We start from the raw sequence: 18,575 nt of genomic DNA, 5'->3' as shown, positions 1-18,575 counted from the left end.
AAGTGGTGGTGATGATGACCCCCCCCCCCCCCCCCCCCCCCCCCCCAGCACCCCCACCACCACCACCACCGCACACTGTTGACGTCGGCACTTTACATGAAAAGCACAGCGACTCAGATTTTTCCCCTGTGCATTTACACTAGTTTGCTCCTAAATACTGGCTTTATAAAACGAATTTCGTTTTCTTTTGATATCATATTGATATTTTTCCCTTGCATGTAGGCTACACCTCTTCCACAACCAGTCTGTCCAGTCTGGAAAATAATTTCTGCGACGTGCGTGTGTTACCAGACTGTGGACACACACAAGCAAGCAGCAAGCCCAATAATGTCAGCGCAAATCAAAGCAAATGAGAAAACATGATCGATATTTTTTGTGTGAATAATATTTATTGTAGCCTATTTAACAAAAATTGGTGCTGCCCAACATCATTTTAGGAAAAGTCACAGACTGGTGGACTTCAATGTTTGTTTGTTTGTTTTTTTATAGCTATGCACAAATGAAAATCAAAGTCGTGCAGTGAACGGCAGTTGGGGGTTAGTGGAAAGGGGTGCAAAGTACTAACTGGCAGTGGAAACCCTGCTTTAAATTATTATGACATAATCTAAAATAAGGGGCAGAATGAATGTGATTCTTCTTCTTTCTGTTCTGTTTCATTTAGATTTGGGAGTTTTTTGTTTGTATTGTAGCCTTTCAATGCAAGATGATGTTTCTGACTGATATTGCCGTGTTACCGTGTATCTCGCTTTCAGAGAAATTCCGCTTCTTTCTCCGCTCTCCGTCCGTCTGTTGTCTTCACCGTCTTCCACTGACGTCATTCCACACGTTTCCAGAGTGCACATGGCTACTTAATATGCACGTAACTGATTTGCATTGACCATATATGGTTGTGTGGGGCCATTTAGGGGGCTGGGTATGAGGCGTGTTCTCATCCACGCTTTTCTCAGGTCCGGTGTGATTTATCAAGGGAAATACCGTGCAGCCGTGTGTACGCGGAGTTTGATAGATCTGAAAAGAGTGTATATTTTTTGGTCGTACGCACATTTTGCCTTTCCGTCGTACTGAAAATTTAAGAGGACTTTTACACCCTCTTTGATAAATGAGGCCCCAGATGTAGACACACACAGAGACTATTTTACTAGACAAATATTCTTGTGCAAGAAGGACAAAAACATGTCCACACATTTTTAAAATTGCAGTAGTGCATGGAAACTGGAATCAGATTCAGATGCTCACACTCATAAACGCACTCCACACAGACGTCCTACGCCAAAGGCCAGTTTCATGTAGGAAATATGTTCAATTAGCCTCATTAGCTTAAAGCCTGCTGTCTGTGTCTGTCTGTACTTTGTGTGTCTGCGTTTGTGAGCGTAGACAGAGAAACAGCGTCTCAGTGCTTCTCTCTCTTAGATCATCCACCCCAATCAGTCTATGAATATTAAATGTTCCCTGAATAATAGATGACCTCAGTGCACACACACACACACACACATACACAATATGCACAGAAATGAAATCATACACACACAGATTTAGTATTCTTTGTGTGTTTGTAACGTATTGTGACTTAGACACACACACACACACATTACTTAACTCAGGGTCAAAATGGTTTCATTCATTTGCAAGGTCTTATAGCAGAACACAGAGCGACCCCCCCTGACTGAGCGAGCTAATAAATAATAACTATTGGCTGCATTGCTGACTGTGCTACTGTACTGTACAACTGAGTTTTTAGAGAGTCTAAGTAACGCTAACATGCCCGTATACTGTACATCCAACGTGTTGCCTTGTGATGGAAATCAAAGCTCACTAAGCAACAATTTACAATAATGGCCGCTACTTCACATCCTAAGGAAACCGAGGTGGCTCTGAACGCTGCTACAACACATCTCTGAAGTTTGTAGTGATCTGAAACTTCAGCACCACTAATAGAGTCTCGGTTTCATCAACAGAAATAATAATTCATTAGGGTCAGAGTTAAATATAACGTATATTAGCGAACTCTTTAACATATCACAGGATAACTGGTCTTTGTGCAGTCCAAAGTTGACCTATTGTGCAGGTGGAAGTCCTTAATATACTCATAATACTATTATAACTGCTGTGATGTGGCTTCATCAGAGTCACACAGTCAATGATTTGAGGTTTACCGCGCAACATCTCTGAGGAGTAGATGATCTGTCTCCTAGAAAGTCGTGTCTTTTCTTCACCCAAGGAATCCACTTCCTTCCTCTCCTTTAAAAGGTGTCACAATTTGTTCTCATTTTGCTCGATCAATCACTTCCCTTTTTCTCAGTGTCTTCAAATGTTGGGTGTTTCATTTTGGAACAGAAGTATTCATTTCTCCTCTAAGCTACCTTAAGCCAACCTAATCCATCCCCGCCTCTGCATTTCATTTGTGCCACTGATGAAAAACGTCGCATTTCCAAAAAAGAAAAAAAAAAGTCAACTTTAGTAGGAATAAAGAAAAACAGCCTCATTTTCAGACTGACAGCTCGAGCCCAGAGCCGGGAATTGACTTGTGAATGGGTTTTTTCAGAAGTGCGAGGCTCAGGAAAGTTACCCCGGGCAGCACTTTGAGTGTTTTCACATGACAGCCGTGATATGAAAGCTGGGTTTTGTATGTGTGTGTGTGTGTGTGTGTGTGTGTGTGTGTGTGTGTATGTGTGTGTGTGTGTGTGTGTTTTATACCTCTTGAAACCAAGCTAAATACATCCTGCCCTTCCTTTTGAATATGTGTGGGAGCAATTTGTGTCAGTGTTGAAGCTGCTTGACGCTATTATAATCCTGCTCTGCGCAACACAAAGCAATTAATCTTTTAAAAGGCACAGGGGAAAGTGTGTGTGTGTGTGTGTGTGTGTGTGTGTGTGTGTGTGTGTGTGTGTGTGTGTGTGTGTGTGTGTGTGTGTGTGTGTGTGTGTAAAGAGTATGAATGAGTACTCATCTCTTTCTGTGTGCATACATGTGTTTTTGCATGTGATTAGGTAATGGTCAGGAGAGGTCATTTCAGCAATGCTTTTAAAACTCTCCTTTCCGCTCCAAGGGCAACAATTAACATTCACCAGAGACAGAGAGACATAGACAGAGAGAGAGAGAGTGAAAAGCAAATTGAAAAAGCCGAAGACAGCAGTAAACAGGAGAGTGAGATGAAGAGGAAGAAACCGGAGGAGGTGGAGAAATAAAAGGTGATGGGAGAAGATGGTAGATAAATCTGGAGCGACTGTGGCACAGAGGGAGCTGCAGCATTAACATGCACGGTGGTGGCAGCGGCTGCAGCTCATGTTGGCTCAGCGGTTGGAGCACAAAGAGCGCAGTTGATCCAGAGCACAGAAACACTGCAAGGCAACACTGCAACCCCCCCACACACACACACACCCCATCCCCCCAACTCCCCTCCTCATTGTTTCTCATGCTTCTGAAAATGCTGATGCCAATGAAGCCTTGTGCAAAGTCAGAGCTTGACCACAGTGGAAACGTATAGGGCCAGCAGAGACTTGAACAGGACGGAAGTGCAGCAAGTTCTCGGCTGTGACATCCGACCACGCCCACGATAGCTGGTCAGCACTTCTGATTGGAAGCAACTGACAACAGCCACTACCTCACTGAGCTGCTACTCACAGCAGCATCTCTGTCCAAAATGTGTAATAGGAGCAAAATATAAAACCTGATACATGTGTGAAGCCTTCATGAAAATTGGCCTTCCTAGACATCTCAGCTGAAAATAAACTTCATGTTTATAGAAACACTGGAGTAAGTTTCATGGCTCAGTCGTGACAGACCCTTCCAGCTGCAGGCTGATGTGCTGCTCAGTCAGGTCCAGGACCGGAGGCTGGTTCATCACGACACCTGAGCCAGAGGTTTTTTTCTGTTCTGCTTCCCACAGCGTGATTGTGTGTTTGTGCTCACGTTGCAGGAGCAGTACGTGTTTGTTCATGACGCCATCTTGGAGGCGTGTCTATGCGGGAACACAGCCATACCAGTGTGTGAGTTCAGAGCCATTTACTACAACATCAGTAGACTGGACCCACAGACCAACTCCAGCCAGATCAAAGATGAGTTTCAGGTGGGCACACAAATACACACACATTAACAGAGACAAAAACGGAAATGAATCCTACATGTTCCCTGAACTAAAGACCTTAAAGTGACTGACCAAGTTTTGTGTCTGTCAGACCCTGAATATAGTGACCCCTAGAGTCCGTCCAGAGGACTGCAGCGTGGGTTTGTTACCCAGGAACCACGACAAGAACCGCAGCATGGACGTCCTGTCAGCTGACCGCTGCCTGCCCTTTCTCATATCAGTGGACGGAGAGAGCTCCAATTACATCAACGCTGCATTAATGGATGTAAGTTTGTAAATAAGTGTGTGTGTGTGTGTGTGTGTGTGTGTGTGTGTGTGTGTGTGTGTGTGTGTGTGTGTGTGTGTGTGTGAGTGTGAATGTGAATGTGAGTGTGTATGTGCGTGTGTGTGCATTAATGTGAGTGTGTGTGTGGAGTTAGTAAACATGTGCTTCCTGTTGTTATTCATTTCTGGTCTCAACGCTCCAGAGCCACAAACAGCCAGCGGCCTTCATTGTTACCCAGCATCCTTTGCCAAACACCATGGGCGACTTCTGGAGACTGGTGTTCGACTACAACTGCTCCTCCATCGTAATGCTGAATGAGATGGATGCAGCGCAGGTAGGAACAAACACACAGGCTCCCACACGGACAGACAGAATGGCTTTACTCTCTGTTCATTCATCACTCCATCGTCTCTGTCCTCTGCAGTTGTGTATGCAGTACTGGCCGGAGAAGAGCTCGTGCTGCTACGGCCCTATTCAAGTGGAGTTCATATCAGCTGACATCGATGAAGACATCATCAACCGGATCTTCAGGATCTGCAACATGGCTAGGGTGAAGCCCCCACTCCTTGTTTCCTGAGTTGAATGTTTAAAGATGAGATGTTCTGCAGGAATATAGATTTCCACTGCAGTGGAGACAGTTCACAGCCCTGTTTATTAAAACAGTATAAGGATGTTGTATATTATGCTGATAACCTTAAGGTTATGTACACCACAGCTCAGAGGTTTGGGAACATAATCACCAATGTCATCTCTCTCTAACCTAACCTCTCAGTGTGTAAGAACATCTCTAAATCCATTAATATAGTGCTGCAGGACTTAATTCTGGGAGAGTCTGGCCTCAGTGTCCTCATTTTCTCTGTGTCCTAATGTCTCAGTTTCCCCTGTTCATATTATTCCATCTTCTCTTCTTCCTTACTCTGTCAAACTGTCTTCAGTGATGCGATTCAGTCACTAAACGATTTCACCTTGACTGCACTTTGGCTTATTGATCAACTGGAGGAGTTTGTAGTTCACCCATGAGAGGTTAGGGTTAGGCTAACCTTAATTTGCTGAGTTTGGCCCCTTAAGCTGGATGTTAAATCCTGGTCTGCAGAGAGTTCCTGCTTGACCAGGGCTGATGTACTGTATCTGTGTAGGCCTGTAAAGTCTTGTGAAAACCACTTTTTATGGACCTATACACAATGTTTTTCCAAACACATTCAGAAATCTGTACAGTATGATTGCTCAGTTTCAGTCCAGCGAGCTGAAGAGAAGCCATGAAACTATGAGCAGCATGATGTCAGCAGTGATGTCACATCCTCCGTTTCTCTTTCATAAGGCTGGTCCACAGTTCTCACCTGTACTGGAGCTGGATTCGTTCACTTTTAGTTCTGCTTTTCCCTGCATCCTTATCTATGAGTCTTTGATTGCTATGGCTATGGAGGATAAAGATGGCTCCTGCTGGATACTATCATAGATATATACACGTAGATGCTGCATTCGGGCTTGTCAGGCACGTCAACACGGCCGCCATCTTGGGTCGGGGTTTCTGACCATAGACATATACGTCTGACAAGCAGTCTTTTTTTTAACAGAAACTTAACAGTAAAATTATGAGGTCTTCATGATATTCATGAAGTGTCTAAGTGACCTGAAACTCCATCACATCCATGTGTAGGATCTTTTCACACACAAACAGGCATGTACATGAAGAGACCTGGCAGTTCATAAGGTACAAGATGTTTGAATCTTCGGATGAAGAAAACAGAACATTTCTTCTTTAGGAGACAGAATAGATTTTGGAAGGATGAGCGGAGGAATGTGATATAAAGAGATTTTTACGTGAGGTCAGAGCAGCTGTGAGGTCTGCACTGAAGCAGACTGCCAGCATCAGGCTAGCAGAGTCACCTCTCCATAGAGAACATGGGTGTGTGTTCGAGATGCTGCAATAACAACAGAACAATATGAAGATTATTCTCCTCTTATCTTCATCTGTTCTCTCTCCTCCCTTCACTACCTCACCCTTCCTCTCATCTCTCCTCGCCTCCTCTCTCTTTTCTCCCTTCTTGCCTCCTCTTGTTACTCCCCTCTCATCTCATTTCATCACCCATCCATGACACTACGATTCTAGTAGCGCTCTATTGTCTGCCTGCTCCTATAGCGCTCAGTGAACTCCCCACTACCTCTACGCTCTCTATATATTCCACTCCTCTCTCTCTCTCTCTCTCTCTCTCCCTTGAACACATCACCAGTGTAGCGTGAAATGGCTCATATCATCACCACAACAGCACATCTCACACTGAGAGCAACTCCGACCAAGCTGAGTCTGTACCACCAACCACTGAGCCATCAAACTAAGACGGCGATAGCGAAAAGTGAGGCAAGAGAAACGGTTTGAGGAGAAGGGAAAGTGGAGAGAGAAATGGGATGAAGCGGGGGGAAAGGGGCTAAGAAGAAAGGGTTTGAAAGAGGAGCTGATTGCAAAGGCTGATGGGTAAAGTGGATGGGAAGCAGATTAAAGGAGAAGGAGAAACAGGTAAAGTGGCAAGAGAAAGAGGGAGAGAAGGATTTGAAGGGGAATGAAAAACAGACGCCGCTTTCTGTTTGGATGTGTGTGTAAATGTCAATGTGCATATGCGTGTCTGGCAAACAGGCAGTAAATCAGTCTGACAGTGACGGCGGGTTGTGGTATTTTAGGTGGCGGATGCCAAGCGCCCCGGGCCAGACAGCTGGAAACATTTTGTCTGCCATGAAATTGAATTAAACATTAGAAGATGTCGTCTTTGTCGAGTCCAATCCGATTTACTTTGAAAAGGCGTTTTGTTCAGAAACAAGAACTAATCATGGCACAAAGACGCGCTGACACCACGAGGAGTGATTTACGCCTCAAAGAGGCTGTCGGCACCCGAGGAGACCGCCACCGCCACGTGAACGCCCATGTCAGATCAGGTGATCATGGTGCCTTCACTTCCTGTATCAACTTGGTCAAAACATACTTTTCAATCTCAGTTTGGTTCAGTGATGTTTGGGCCGGAGGCGTCAGATCAAAGGTCAATAACCATGTCTGGAGCATCAGGAAGAGCCTTTCAGAATAAAACACTCACATACAAGACTTTGCAATACACCCACTGTAAAACCAGCTGTTAATGTTGTTACCATAACAACAAAGATCATCTAATTTTGAGGATGGACTTATTTCAACCCAACTCTTCCAACCATCTTCTCCTAAATCCATTTCATCAAACCGTGACTGTTACAGCAGTAACCACTGAGACAACTGATAGATCTTCCATTGTCTGCACACAACAAACAACCTGAATTATGTTTTAAATGTTACATTCCCCAGCTCACACCTGTGTCCCCTCACCTGTCTCCTCAGCCACAGGACGGCTACCGCCTGGTGCAGCACTTCCAGTTCATTGGCTGGCCGGCCTACAGGGACACGCCTCTCTCCAAGCGCTCCATCCTCCAGTTGGTCCGGAGGCTGGCCAAGTGGCAGGAGCAGTATGACGGTGGAGATGGGAGGACTGTGGTGCACTGCCTGTGAGTTCAACACACACACACACACAAACATATGATGAAATAGTAAGAAGCAAGAGAAAGGAGGTCGGAACAAATGATGTCACCACGGCAATAAATCAAGACAAAATCATAGAAAGACAAATGTGCCCTTAGCATGCAGGTGCACATGTACATGTGTGTATGTGTGTGTGTGTATGACAGGGAGAAGGAGACACAAAGATGTGGAGATACACTTAACAATGAGAAAGTATACAGTACACTGTCTAAGTGAACACACACTCAGAGAGCCAAACACACGCACACACACCTCTGAGATGATGTATAGGTGTGTTCTGTTGAGACATCACTCTTTGCCCAGAGACAAACAGCCAAGTCTGATTGTTATTGAGTTATTACAGTGTTTGTTACTTCTTTTTACCAAAGAGCCTTTAAACCACCACAAATAAGGCTGAATCCACACACACACACACACACACACACACACACACACACACATTTAGCCTGTGGGTGTGTACACAAACACACGTCCTGTCTGAGCAGAACAAATGGGACTGATCATGATGAAGGGAAACACAGGCTGTAAAATCTATACACAAAAGATTAGAGGGACATTCACAAACAGCAACAATGCACACAAACACTCTCAAACATTCGCTGGTGCTCATCCAATCAGCTTTCACTGTCACAGCCCATTGGCCCAATCAGAATTGGCATTGATTCGCCTGCTCGAGCTGCTGTTGGAGTTTTGTTTGCTTTTCAGTGTTTTCTGTCCCAGTGGAAGAAAGAGAGAATACCAAAACATCTGCAACCAATTAATTATAAATTATTTCTATATTTATCCTCAGCGATGTTTATAGATCATAGGCTGTACATCGATCAATATTTCAGTACTACTGAATCTACTCCATAAATATTAAAAAAGTTAGATTTTTAGCTGGGAGGTCAGAACAGTCTGTCACTGAGCTCTGAAACGCTCTCATTGCTTCAGGTTGAAACTTAAACGTAATGATTGACCCTCACACACAGAGTCAATAGTTAAACTGCTGCTACTTAGTAACAGTTGGAGCCATAAACTACAAAAATACTACTAAAATAATGAAAAAAAATTATGAAAATTTTCCACTTGCCTGTTGGGGTTGTTTTCAGAGATGAAAATAAATCATCATTAACATAATCATTATTATTAGTAGTAGCATCAGTTGTAGTTAAAACATTTATCTGAGAGAACCATCCCAGAGAGACAAGTAAAAAAAATAAAATGGGGTCATTTTTTAAATGGTACAATAAATTGGGATCATTTTCCACCTCCACATCACTGGTTGTTTTCACAGATGAAGAAAGATAAAAAAAATTTTTAGAACAGACTTCAGGGCTTCTGTAGAAAAAACCATTTGCAGCAGATTATTGTAGTTTAGTAATCACCAGCTGCCCCGGCTGTCGTGTTCTACCCCAGTAACTCTGAGTGACGGGGGGTGTGAGATTTCTCTGCAGCGCTGACTAATCAGCCCCAGATATTGATTTCACAGACGAGGTAATACCGGAGATGAGGAGAAACATGATCGTTCAATCAGCAGCTGGTGAGACGGAGGATTTTCTGCTCTTTACTCTTATGCTGAACACGTGTCTCATGTTCAGAAAATCGCATGGGGGGGGTTAAAAATGTATTATAAATATTTATTTATTTAAACCTACTGTACATGAATATGAATTTTAGATTTTAGATGTATCGAACTGATTCCCTGCATGCAGCAGTGTGCCTGGAGTGATGTGGTTCCAAATTGTCTCTGAAACTTTAGTGCACAGAAGTTCATACATTCAGATGATTTTGGTCTAAAGCCCCGTTCTCCTCCGGAGTTGCTGTGACACAAAGATGAAAGAGAATCTGTTTCCCAACAAACACAACAGAAGAGAAACAAGAGTGATTCTGAATTTCCCTGGAGCTGTTAAAGGTAGGGTCGAAGATCCTGGAAAAACGGTTCTAGTAGGCCAGATTTTGAAAATACACAATTCAAAAGTCCAAGCCCCTTTCCTCAGACTTCTCTCCGAAGCCACGCCTCTAGAGCAAAGGAACGTGATGCTGCACAGTGAAGCCCCACTATGCGTGCCAATATCGCAGAAAGCCATGTCGCTCATATTGGGATTACATTGGGTTGTGCCGTCAGGTATCCCAGCATGCTTAGTGCAGCGATGGTATCACCTTCACGGTGCGGCCCAATGTAATGAGTAATGCGGCATTCAGCGATATCGTTGCATGTAGTGTGGCTTCACTGCGCAGCATCACTAACTTACCACCAGCTTTTTCTCATGGCTCATTCACATGAAAGAAAACACCTGACATCATAATAAACCAGCCAGCATTCAGCTTAGAGCTACATTGCTACCAGACTACAGTGTGGTATATTGGATTACTGGCGTTGTCTTTTCCGTGTCGTAACTTGTCGAAGACTGAAGCACGCGTGCAATTAGTAAACGAAGAGTGGTACACACAAGGGAGGGAGGGACAAATGACAGTTTGATTGTCACATCAAGATTGTCCATTCCACAGATGACTGATTTTTTTTTTTTTTTTTGTTAAAAAAAAGCAATTAGTTGCTTGGTTGCAATCTCACAGACATGGTCTCACAGTTAAAAGTTTGAAAAAAATAGAGTTTGTAGATTTCTATCCATTATTATGAAAACCATAATAACGGGTAGGTTGCAAATAAGTCAAATTTACTGTACCACTTACCTGAAGGTCACAATGGGAGTGAATTTCAGCTGTTTCCCTCCAACACTGAAGAACATTGTCTCCACTTTCTTTCCCCAGTGAACTTTAAAGTGTAAGCCCAGTTAGTTTGGGTCGGTGAATGTGTGTTTTTGAAACTTATTTCCAGGGCTGCAGTTCACTCTTTAATCCCAGACCTTGATTGATTGATTTATTCGTCCATTTGACAAAACATAAACATACACAAGCAAGTCAGAATTTCATGATCAATATGGGCGAAAGGGCGAAGGCAGAAGCAAAGCTTATTAATGCCTACCCTGAGTGTACAGTAGCCGTTAACCCCATGTGTTGTACAGTATCATGTAATATTTCTGCTTTGTATAAATTCATATTTAGATTCCTAGTCCTATTGACGGAGAAGCTTCAGCTCTCTGGTCTAAATCACAGCCACTAATGTTGAGATCCACATTTCCACATTTCAAGCTGGTTCACGGAGCAAAGATCATCTGCAAGTGGTTTGCTTGCGGTTGTTTCTCTCAGACTCTCAGACATTAATCAGCTGCCAAACGTCTCTCACACATTCGTAAACAAACTGTGGAACTCTTTCGGCCGCCTTGAGACGAGCTTCCACTTGAGTCTTGACCTGTCTTGATTTTATTCTCTCAGACGGTCGCTCATAACATTAATGTGTTTTAGCCTTGAGTCATGTCTCACAGCGGTGGAGTGAAAACACATTTTCTCTCTCTAAAGTAACAGGAGGAAAAGGCTCGCACACTGATCAAAAATGGCAATGTCCACCAGAGATTGACGGATGCAACAAAGATTTAATGGTCCATCAAACAACAAAAAAGTGCAACCATGGTGATAAAATAAAATAAAGAAACAAAAATAAGTAAGACAAAAACGTTTCGGCCTACACAGCCATCTTCAGTCTGTCTTGACAGACTGAAGATTACTTATTTGTGTTTCTTTATTTTATTTTATCACCATGGTTGCACTTTTTTGTTGTTTGATGGACCATTAAATCTTTGTTGCATCCGTCAATCTCTGGTGGACATTGCCATTTTTGATCAGTGTGCGAGCCTTTTCCTCCTGTTGCTCTCTAATGTTTGTTGGCCTACGCACCTGAAAAGAGGATTTTTTGGACAGTGAGCAAGAGCGCAAACACCTTTTCTCCTTCTCTCTAAAAGAAACATATATCTTTTTAAACTGAAGCAAGCAACAAAAAATTTATGTAAAAAAAATTAAACTAACATCAGAGGAGAGGGGCAGAAGGAATATCTGAATTTTAAACATGATTATCAGACCTGGTATAGTGAGACCTGAGGTCTACATACGTATAGATACGTACTTACATCCAAAGAATGTAAATGATGAGCTGTCTCCATGTTCACCATTTTGTGAATCAGAAATATTTCTTATTCTTTCTTTAATGTTAAATGAGAAGGTTTCTGAAGAGAGATTAGAGCTGATAGAGATGTAGCTGAAACAGAGCAGGTCTGTGGCTGCTGTTGCTCCACCTCTCAGCTCTTGAATGTTTTATTCAGCCTGAATACTGAAGCCATTCAGCTGGAACCAGGTGAGACGGAAGAGTCTGGAGCTGTTTTCATGGTGGGTTGTTTGACTCTGGCCCGATGAAGCGCTGACTGCTGATTGGAGCACATGGGCAGTGAACGCACCGATATGTTTGCATGGCTGCACCACTGTCCATTACAGGAAGTCAAAAAGAAAATGTAACATTCAAACATGTTTAATCCATTAGTGGAACTCTGACACTTAAACTGCATGTAGTGACGGGTTTCTTTGTGCTGCCACTTTTGTTGCTTTTTTATTGTTGAAATTCTTTCATTTTCAGACATTAAACACTTTAAGTCAGAAACCTGGATAGCTTTTAGAGCTTTTCATAGTCTCATCAGGTGACTGGCTCCTCCCCCTTCTCCTCTTGATTTGCCTCCTACAGTAAAGTGTCACAGATACCAAAGACTTTAATGTGTTAAATCATATGGATACAACTGTAACAGAAAACCTTTTTTTACCGTAAACCTGGTGTTTAAAACTGATTAAAACCCTCCCACATCCTCACTCCCAACAAATAAACAAACAGCTTCTCAAACCTTGTCCCATTTTCAGTGTAATTAAAATTGTGAGTTCAGGGTTTGTCCATCGACACAGAGGACTGAGGGGATAAACACATTTGAAAATCTTTTTCTGTCTTTGACTCTTCTGCTCGTTGTCTGATCAGATTGATGATTATAGCTCACATACCTCAGCTGTCAGGATGACGAGGATATGATGATGATGATGAAGTTTAATGATGAATATCCTCTGTCCTCCCTCTTCCACCTCCTCCTGCTCTTCATCATCATCCTCCTCCTCCTCCTCCTCCTCAGTACCGGCGGGGGGCGTTCAGGGACGTTCTGTGCCATCTGCAGTATCAACGAGATGATCCAGCAGCAGAACATTGTGGATGTTTTCCACACCGTCAAAACTCTGAGAAACAACAAGACTAATATGGTGGAGACTATGGTGAGGACACACACACTCACACATTGTTTTAAGGAGATAGTGCTGACACAGTTTGCAGCTGTTTTCCCCGGATTTTCATTTTCATTGATGCTGAGATTTTATAGACAGAGAGAAAACAGATCAAACAGCAGCACCAGTTGCAAGGATAACACGTTCCGGACTTAGGTCACATGTGTGTTTTAAACATGCCTAGCTCCAGAGTTCAGTTCTTATGCAGCAGGAATATCAGATGCTTCTTCCACATCTGAACCAAGTCGAAGACACACAAAAATCCAGACAAAAACAGCTGTAATCTGCTTAGATATGGGCCAGACACAGTCAGAGGACCAAGGCAGATGTAAGGCCACAGGTTTTATTTTGTAACCCCGGAGAAATACAAATATAAATTCTAAATGTAGCCACAAGCGGCAATACACGGGTCCTAACCTTTTTTGCCCCAAGCAGTAGCAGTGGACATCATTTATAGTCGACGTACCAAGTACGTACCAATAATACGCAAAAAATTGGCGGTTAATGATGAACAGGCCACACCCACTTTCACCTATCAGCATGGCACTCAAGATATTAGTTCATACTCGCCCCTGGAGCATGCATACCAAAATTGGCGAAATTTCATCCAACGGTCGTTGAGATACAGATTTGTGGCATTTATAGTGCCCCCTATAGGTTGAGCTCTAAATGCTTTGGTAGGCAAATTCCTACGCCTGTTGTGAATCTACCCACCAAGTTTTGTGATGATACTGTAGGGCAAATAGTGTAGGAGTTATGGCCAATCATTTCTAAGCTCCGTGCATTGCAAAGATATTTTGGTCTATGGCGGCCATGTTTTTTGACCGATCTGGCTCATTTATAATCAGAGTGTTGTATTTTCAGGCTGTATACCGAAGTTGGTATTGATAGAGTCAATCTTTCAAAAGTTCTATTCATTTTGCTGTTTTTCACATTATGCAAATTAGCATAAAAAAATCTGGTCAGGACTTTAATGGTCTGTTTGGCTTTTTTGTAGAGCACATTGAGCTGGACTTCAAGTCAAATTTCAAGTCAGTCAGACTTACGGTGTGAGGGGCGTGGCCTTCTCAAAAAAACGTTTTCAAACCTTATTTACAGCGCCACCATCTGGCCGACTGGGCTCATATTTTAATAAAAGTTGATGTACATCATTTCTAATCATTGGGCCAAGTTTCATCTTTCTGGCTCATTCCAGCTCACAGGAATTTGAGCTCAAGCGGCAGACAACACAAAATAATAAACCGGTACAATTTCAGGGTTAGAACCCTCATAAATGCTTTTTTTATGAAAGGGTCACTATGCTGAGGTAAAGTTTAGCTGCTTACACACACACACACAGACAGACACAGGTGTCATGGTCACCCATCCTCTGGGATGACGCTCTTCTCTCCTTGGCATATAGTCGTATTCACACGCAGAGTGAAACACTGAGGCAGCAGCTGCTTCAGCACCTTCCTCATCTCCCTCCTCAACAGACACTCAGTTTATTCTTCCCATCCCAGCCCAGATGAGCTTGACCCTGTGTGAGGCCTTTTAAAATGTTCAGTATCTTCACACAGCTGATCCGTAGCATGACCACATCCTCGACCAACAAACATGTTGACACCTGAAGTTTTATTCACTCTGGTTCATTTGATGAGTTTAGCTTGTGAAGTTGATTCGTTATTTCGTTTTTGTGGGACCATGGCAATATTTGACTCCGCCCCCTACATCTTAGCTGAGACTTTGGTTCCTGCTGGTTTGTGTCAACTCTACGCTCCCCCAGCTGTCAGTCAGAGAGTCTACACCCTCACTCGACTTACTTTTTAATGGTAAACAAATGAGATAGACTCAGCTCAACTGATCTTTGCTTTCTGTTATTTCTGTTTGACCCTCCACAGGAACAGTACAAGTTCTGCTATGAAGTGGCTCTGGAGGCGCTCAGCTCCTTCTGATTGGCTCTGAGCTGAAATTCTCTTTTCTGATTTGCTGTCAACGCTGCCTGGCATTCTCAACACTGGGACTCATGCAAAGAGTAAAACTGCTTTTTGCTGATCCCGAAAAACCAAGCAGTGAACATGTGTGCCTGTGTGTGTGTGTGAGAGAGAGAGTGTGTGTGTGTGTGTGCGTGTGTGTGTGTGTGTGTGAACAAAAGCGAGCATGCTTGCATATTGAGTGTGTGTATGTGTGTGTATCTATACGTGTGCCTGTGATGACACCAACACACAAACCTGTACAGAAGATGAAAAAAAAGCGACTAAACACACACACACTGGTGATTTAAGTGTGTGTGTGTGTGTGTGTGTGTGTCATATTGGGACTTTACATGCTTGTACAAAGGAAAAAGGAAAAATGATATGTTGAAAAAACAAAGTCAAATGTTTAAAAAAAAAAAGCGCCACTTTTTCCTTTTCTCTCTCTCTCTCTCTCTCTCTCTCTCTCTCCTGGGCTGTGATGTGACTATTGTACAGTATTTCCTTTTTAGATATATTCTACGCCTGAATGTTGTCTCCCTCTGAAGGCTGGACGCACACTGCAAGAGTTTAGAGAAATTTATGAAAACTGTCTGAGTTCAGTTTCTGAATCAAAGCAAAAAAACCAACACACCGAGACTTGTTTGTGTTTCTGAAATTTTCCTCACAGATCAGATGTAACTGTATCAAGGAGAAGTCATTTGCAACAACACAAAGTTTTCTGTCACTGTTAAAGCAGCAGCAGCTTCATTAAAATATCAGAACTCAAGAATTCACTCTTTATCTTTAAGACCTGGAGCCAGTTTCACACATCAGCTGTAATTGAGGTTTCTTTTTACAGCTGCAAACAACACCTGGTTTCTCCTTTAAGGTTTCCTTAATATCTCCACTTCGCCTTATCTTAGTCTTGTTTGTCCACATCACCTCAGTGACTATAAGAAGGAGAAAACATCTTTAAAGTCCAAAAAACACAAGTTAATAATGATGAATTTGAAAATGTCACTTTGAGTCTGGAGCTGAATACCTTTTTGGCTTATAAGCCTACCACTAGGATCTACTCTGGTCAGGTGCAGTCAAGTTGTTTCATGTCTACAGATCAGTTTGGTGCCAGGCCGCTCACTGAGTTTAAACATCTGCTCAACATCTGGTCCTGGTCTCTCAGTCTGGTCTGTAGTGTTGGTCCATTCTGATGTCATTCAAACTGTCTCATTTTAAAACATTAGATAGGCCTACCTCCTCCGCCCCTAGATTACCTCAGATCCAAGACCACTGTTACCACGGTAACAATTAGTGACACCTGTGCTGACCAGTATAGCTCCCAACAACAAACAGCAACACATGGACGCTCATCAGTGGTTTGCTGAGGTTGTTATGAAGAAAAGAGAGGCTGATTTCCAACTTCTTAACGTCCTGTAACTGGACTGAAATGTGGCTTGTCAGTCGGCCACGTTTTATTTTGAAAATAAAGGTCCACTACCGAGAATTCATTGTTTCACAGGCTTGCTTAAGACTTAGTCCAGTAACTGTTGCAGCTAAGCTAGATGCACTCTGGTTGATCACCTGTATCACAAGAGCTAAAATGGCAGCAAATTGGTCTCCATGGAAACGCCTTAACTAAGGGAGGAGTTTTAGAGATTCTGTGCAAAAACTTTAGCCAAGGTCAAGGAGAAAGAGTAGGCTAATACTTACAGGGAGTAAAAACCGAGGTGAGGTGTTTTGAGCAGCTGGTTCCAGGTGTTTGTTGTTTTTTCTTTGGAGGTGTAAAATGTTTCTTTTTTTCTGATGGCTTTATAGAAATTGATCTGTTCCTGTTCCAAACCTTACAGTGTGCATCCACCCGTACTGTAAATAAGAAAAGACAACCACAGTCAAACAAACAAACAGACAAACATCACACAGCAGACACGTTACAGACAGCTTCATTTCACAAACAATCACGTCACCAGACAAAACTGAGTCAGAGTCATTTTCAGCATCTCGGTGATGAAGGTCCAGGATCTTATGTAACTGTTCATTTATCCACACTGTCAAAATATAATATATATCTATATATTTTTGCATCTTGCACATTTATCTGACCCCACATTCAGAGCGAGTTTGGATCAAAACATTTGTGACATTTTTACAGATGAAAAACAAAATGTCCAGTTAGTTAATGTGGTTTTGAAAAGTAGCTTTATCTTGAAAAGGCTGAAACTAAGATAAATTATCAACTGAAATCTCACCTGCCCCTACTACTATCCTCAACACCCCACTCCCCCCACCACCACCACCCAGCCATTCAGCAGCCGGCGTCTCTGTCAGCTGGTCTGTTTACCTGCCTTGGGTTTACTGGCTCTGAAAATGTATGTATTTAAACTATTTTGAACTGTTTTTTTTTTTCATCACTCACTTGAGGCAGCTGCAGTGTTATCAGCTCAGTTGAGCAGTATTATTATGAGGGGGGGAGGGCATAACATCTGTGCAGTGATTTCTTAAACCATTGGTTTTAACCTTTTACAACTCAAGGCCACTAGAAAATCTCTGAACCAATGGTGGCTCAGAGCCAAAAACTCTCTGTCTCTTTGATTCCTCTCGTTGCTTTAATTCTGTAGTTAAAAACAATTTATGTAATATTTTACTAAACAATCAAACTGAGATAACAAACAAGTACTGTAACAAACATAATTTGTCCACAATTATGACAAGGATGATGCCCTGGTTTTAGTCAAAAGTTGTCCCGTCCTGCCCAGCAGTGGCCCCCGGGCCGCAGCTTGGGAACCTCAGTCTAAAATCATTCATATATTAAAAACCCAGAGATTAGTTTAGTTTTAAATTAGAAATAGACACGAACTTCAGGATAAACTCTGAGGTTGCTTCACCTCCACAGGCGTCCTGTTTGTGTTTCCTGTGACACTCTGGATAAATGTGAGAGAAGACATTGCAGGGGGGATTAGACAGTTTCCACAGCCTGCCATCCATCATTAGTGGAAATCACAGAGACAAAGAGACAGGTCACGTTTACTTTTCCTCTGCAAAGCCTCAAAGTTTGTTCCCCACCCCACAGTGCACTGCCATCTTAACAGGAAATGATTTCAGATGGTAAATGACCCCGAGTACGAGCCTGGGTCAACACATCTGACAGTTCAGATGCCACCGTGGCTCAAAGGTCACGTGCTGGAGACCAGGAGATAATGAGAATCATAGGAGATTGACTCCCACCACGTTATCTCCCCTCACTCTGTTCATCTCATTTTTGAAACGAGAGGAAAACTGAACCAAACGAACCCTCTGTTACAGTTTGTTTCCTCTCTGATGGTGTTTCATCCTGAGGTGACAAAGGGGTTTCATGTCCAAACTCTACCGACCTGTTGTAGGAAAATCACTCATGACACTTTCATACATCGGTAACTAAAAGAAAAAACATTGTGTAATATTGTGTGCATCCGTCATCAGGTTGCAGCAGCAGCTCTGAGTGTTTTGAGATGATGTTTTAGGATGACGGGGGTTCGCTCGCAGTTTTCAGCGCTCACAGTCAGAAGCAGCAAACTTGTG

The 18,575-nt window shown here is 42.8% G+C and overlaps 1 protein-coding gene across 1 annotated transcript in view; it reads left to right on the top strand.

The window, feature by feature from the left end:
* ptprt (protein tyrosine phosphatase receptor type T) overlaps positions 1–15,023 on the top strand; it is a gene marked incomplete at its 3' end in the record, with an annotated part of 280,480 nt that extends 265,457 nt beyond the window's left edge. Inside the window, exons 30-36 of the mRNA XM_083971093.1 lie at positions 3,917–4,066; positions 4,176–4,349; positions 4,552–4,683; positions 4,774–4,899; positions 7,708–7,871; positions 12,945–13,080; positions 14,970–15,023. Of these exons, the coding sequence (XP_083827219.1) occupies positions 3,917–4,066; positions 4,176–4,349; positions 4,552–4,683; positions 4,774–4,899; positions 7,708–7,871; positions 12,945–13,080; positions 14,970–15,023 (936 nt within the window). The remainder of the gene's footprint in view (positions 1–3,916; positions 4,067–4,175; positions 4,350–4,551; positions 4,684–4,773; positions 4,900–7,707; positions 7,872–12,944; positions 13,081–14,969) is intronic.
* Positions 15,024–18,575: the final 3,552 nt, after the last annotated feature.

The sequence above is a fragment of the Trachurus trachurus genome, assembly GCF_905171665.1.
Source record: "Trachurus trachurus genome assembly, chromosome: 5".
In the NCBI taxonomy this organism is placed as follows: Eukaryota; Metazoa; Chordata; class Actinopteri; order Carangiformes; family Carangidae; genus Trachurus; species Trachurus trachurus.
This window is presented reverse-complemented; position numbering and strand designations above follow the sequence as displayed.